General features: G+C 44.2%; 1 protein-coding gene across 3 annotated transcripts; it reads right to left on the bottom strand.

Annotated features, from left to right (window-relative positions):
* Positions 1–826: 826 nt before the first annotated feature.
* Positions 827–3,050, bottom strand: MAGEB5 (MAGE family member B5). Of its 3 annotated transcripts, none has more exons than XM_054472509.1 (2): positions 2,996–3,050; positions 827–2,012 (listed from the first exon to the last, which is right to left on the bottom strand). In XM_054472509.1, exon 2 carries the CDS (start codon positions 2,003–2,005, stop codon positions 1,037–1,039), a length of 969 nt encoding a protein of 322 aa, XP_054328484.1. In that variant the 5' UTR covers positions 2,006–2,012; positions 2,996–3,050; the 3' UTR covers positions 827–1,036. The 3 variants fall into 3 exon arrangements, with proteins under 3 accessions (XP_054328484.1, XP_054328485.1, XP_054328487.1); XM_054472510.1 differs by having other exon boundaries at positions 827–2,067; positions 2,901–3,045; XM_054472512.1 differs by having other exon boundaries at positions 2,901–3,034.
* Positions 3,051–3,270: the final 220 nt, after the last annotated feature.

The following is a 3,270-nucleotide window of genomic DNA, read 5'->3' as shown; positions in this document are numbered from 1 at the left end:
TCTTTACACTACAGTTCAGTTTTCCGTTAAAGGGTTTTCTCTCTCAACTTTGAGATGCATCATCTGAGGGTTCTGACCTCTGCTTACCAATTTCATAGCCTCATCTAGCACCCCCATGCAGCTAATTTAAAAATTACAACACATTGACTTTCTTTTTTTTCTTTTTATTATTATTATTATTATTATTATTATTATACTTTAGGCTCTATGGTACATGTGCGCAACGTGCAGGTAAGTTACATATGTATACATGTGCCATGCTGGTGTGCTGCACCCACCAACTCGTCATCTAGCATTAGGTATATCTCCCAATGCTATCCCTCCCCCCTCCCCCCACCCCACAACAGTCCCCGAAGTGTGATGTTCCCCTTCCTGTGTCCATGTGTTCTCATTGTTCAATTCCCACCTATGAGTGAGAATATGCAGTGTTTGGTTTTTTGTTCTTGCGATAGTTTCAGTTTCCTAAAACTCAAACTGTCTTGCCTCATGAAATTTATGCTTTACTGCTCTCAACCGGAATGCCCCCTTCTCATCGATCCTTTCTACTTTCCTGTAAGTCATAGAGGGTGGCTCAACATTTACTTTATATGACTGCAGCTTTTAGCCTCAAAGATTCTATGGGAAGAAGCTGGGCCTTTATCTGAGCAGCTCCAGTACTATTACAGAGCCTTCCAAAAAGCAGGTACTCAAATGATGTTTGGGGAATATGAGAGAGAGTGAGCAAGAGATCTAACTTATTAAATTTAATTTCTCTTACATTGTTAAGCTAAACATATCAAGGTATAAATTTTAATTTAATTTTATAGAACAAAAGACTGAAAGGAATGAAGAACACCAAGATCATATTTTATTATTTTTTTCTATTTCATTATCTCAATTATTTTACTGGGGGTTCTTTTGTATTTCCAAAAAAAATCCCTTTTGGTGATGTTATATTTGCTTGACTGGATGAAAAAAGCTTCAGACTTCAACAGGGTTTAGAGAAGCTGCTGAACTTGGCCCTGAGACAGTCCTGGCCATTGCAGTAGTGCCAGTCTCAGCTGCATCTGTGGCTTGGGCTCTCTTCCTCATCTTGCAAAGCCTCTTCGTATTGTGATGAGAAGGCACCTGGAGCAATACCATTGACCTCGGCCAAATATTCCAGGACTTTCATCTTGCTGGTTTCAGTGTAGGCTCTTGGACCCCAAAGGAATTGATAGTGTGCAGGATAACTGCAGGGCACCTGGTGGTGCTCCAGGTACTTTAGCCTCACGAAATCCTGAGTGATGAGCTTCCTGGGCTCTCCATACATGTAGTACTTCTTCCCATCATATATTTGCATCATATCCAGAAATTTCCAGGTATCTTCCTCATTGGCACAGTTGTCTTTCAGGAAGATCACAACCAGGAAACTCATGAGGAGACCAGTCTTGGGTAACCTTTTGCCAACATGAATCTTCCCATTGTTGGGGAGTTTCAGCTTGCTGACAAGGTCATATAAGTGACAAGTTGGGTTGACTTCCTTCAAGTCAACTGCAAAGACAACCTCAATGTGCTCAGAAGCTCTTCTGTGAATCTCAGCAAACTGGTTTTTGTATCTTGGGTTGACAATCTTCAGCATATCTTCCTTCATAATATGCTGTTTCATTTCGAACTTGTAGAGCAGGAACTGCTCTAACAAACCCACCTTAATATTTATGAAATTGCTGCATGAACTCTCAGTGGAGGGTGAGACCTCTGAGGAAAATGGGTACTCCTCATCTCTACTGTTAGCCCTTTCGTCAGATCCTGTGTTAAAAATGCCTGCAGAAGTCATGGTGCTGGATTCGCAAGGCTCCTGGGAAGTGCCACTTGACTCAGCAGCAGATGGGCTCTGGGGAATATCCCCAAGAATAGGAGAGGAAGTGGGGAGGGGATCATCTTCCACTTCTTCACTGGCCTGAGCTCCACTCTGAACCAGAGAGTCATCTTGGATCTGGTAGTGTTTCTCACAAGTGTGAAGCTTACTGTTCTGATCCTGAGACATGTTAACTCTGATAAAGGACAGCAGGCAGGAGAATGAGTAGGAGAACAGGTCAAGAGAGCCCACTGGAGGAGGAAGATTGAGAGGGTCTGTGCACCTTCAACGTGGAAATTCTACCATGGTTATAATAAAAACAAGATTTGCAGTTTTCCATGATGGAACTGCTCTAGGAACCCACTGGGATTCTGTTCTCCTGATCACTGTGCCCCTTGGGAAACCTTTGGAGGAAGTTAGATGGAACCATAGGCTTTAGCCTGGCAGCCCTGCCTCAGGCATATTAAGGTGACATAGTGGCTGCCAGTCTTCTGAGTTGAGGGGTCCTTTTACTTCACATTCAAGACAATCATGTCAACTGGTGGCAGGTCATGAGAACTATTTCCTCTGAAGTTATATTACAAACCTCCCTGGGACACATAAGAAGGATGTGAAGGGGGTCCTCAGCTTATCACTGCTGTCTGAGTGCCCACGGTGCTGACTGCTGAGTAGATAATTTTCTGTCCTGGCCTTTCTGGGATCCTCAGTCCTCACTTGGGGTCCTTACATTGGCATATAGGGCCTAGGAGCCCAACTCCCTTCATTTGAATGGTGACTACTGCACCTTCAGACTAAGGATCTCACCTCCCATAGACCTGACATAAAGAGGTGGTGGAGAGCTTCAACTTCACAACCCTGCCCTGGCCCTTCAAGCACTGAAACGAGGGTAGGGACAGATTCCTTTTTAACTCTTCTATTTAGTGGTAGATGGTTCCTTTAGCACTTGCTTTGACTTCTGGTAGGGTGTGGAACTTCTCTTTCCCTTGTCCTAAGGCCTATCCCCTCATACTAAAGACAAAACGACCCTGAAACATGCCCTATGGGGAATGTGAGGGTCTTCTCATCTGTTCTCATTTGTTCTTACCTGTCCTTGTTGTCCCAAGGCTGAGAGTAACAGTTGAATTCTGTGGTGTTCCCACTTATAGTGTATGTGGTCCCCTCAGTTATTAGCGTACTCACTGTGGCCTCTGGAGAAACCTGGAAATCCTCTAACTGCTGACCTTAACTCACAATCAGACCAACTTCCTTACTTCCTTGTGACATCATACGAGGAAGTATGTCACATCATGTCAACAATGCCTGTGTATTCCGAGACTGCCAGTAAGGGTGGGGCTCCATGTGGTTCTCTTAGTTCTGAGGGTAGAGAGTTTCCTAAGTCCTAACTAGGGACCATCACCTTGACTCATGGCAGGGCCTTGGACTTTTTGTTGACTTGAGGATCCTCCCCTCAGACT

The sequence above is a fragment of the Pongo pygmaeus genome, chromosome X (genome assembly GCF_028885625.2).
Source record: "Pongo pygmaeus isolate AG05252 chromosome X, NHGRI_mPonPyg2-v2.0_pri, whole genome shotgun sequence".
In the NCBI taxonomy this organism is placed as follows: Eukaryota; Metazoa; Chordata; class Mammalia; order Primates; family Hominidae; genus Pongo; species Pongo pygmaeus.
This window is presented reverse-complemented; position numbering and strand designations above follow the sequence as displayed.

What these genes read in the sequence shown, in the direction of transcription:
- MAGEB5 (XM_054472509.1), bottom strand. Translation starts at nt 2,005, where the DNA reads ATGTCTCAGGATCAGAACAGTAAGCTTCACACTTGTGAGAAACACTAC.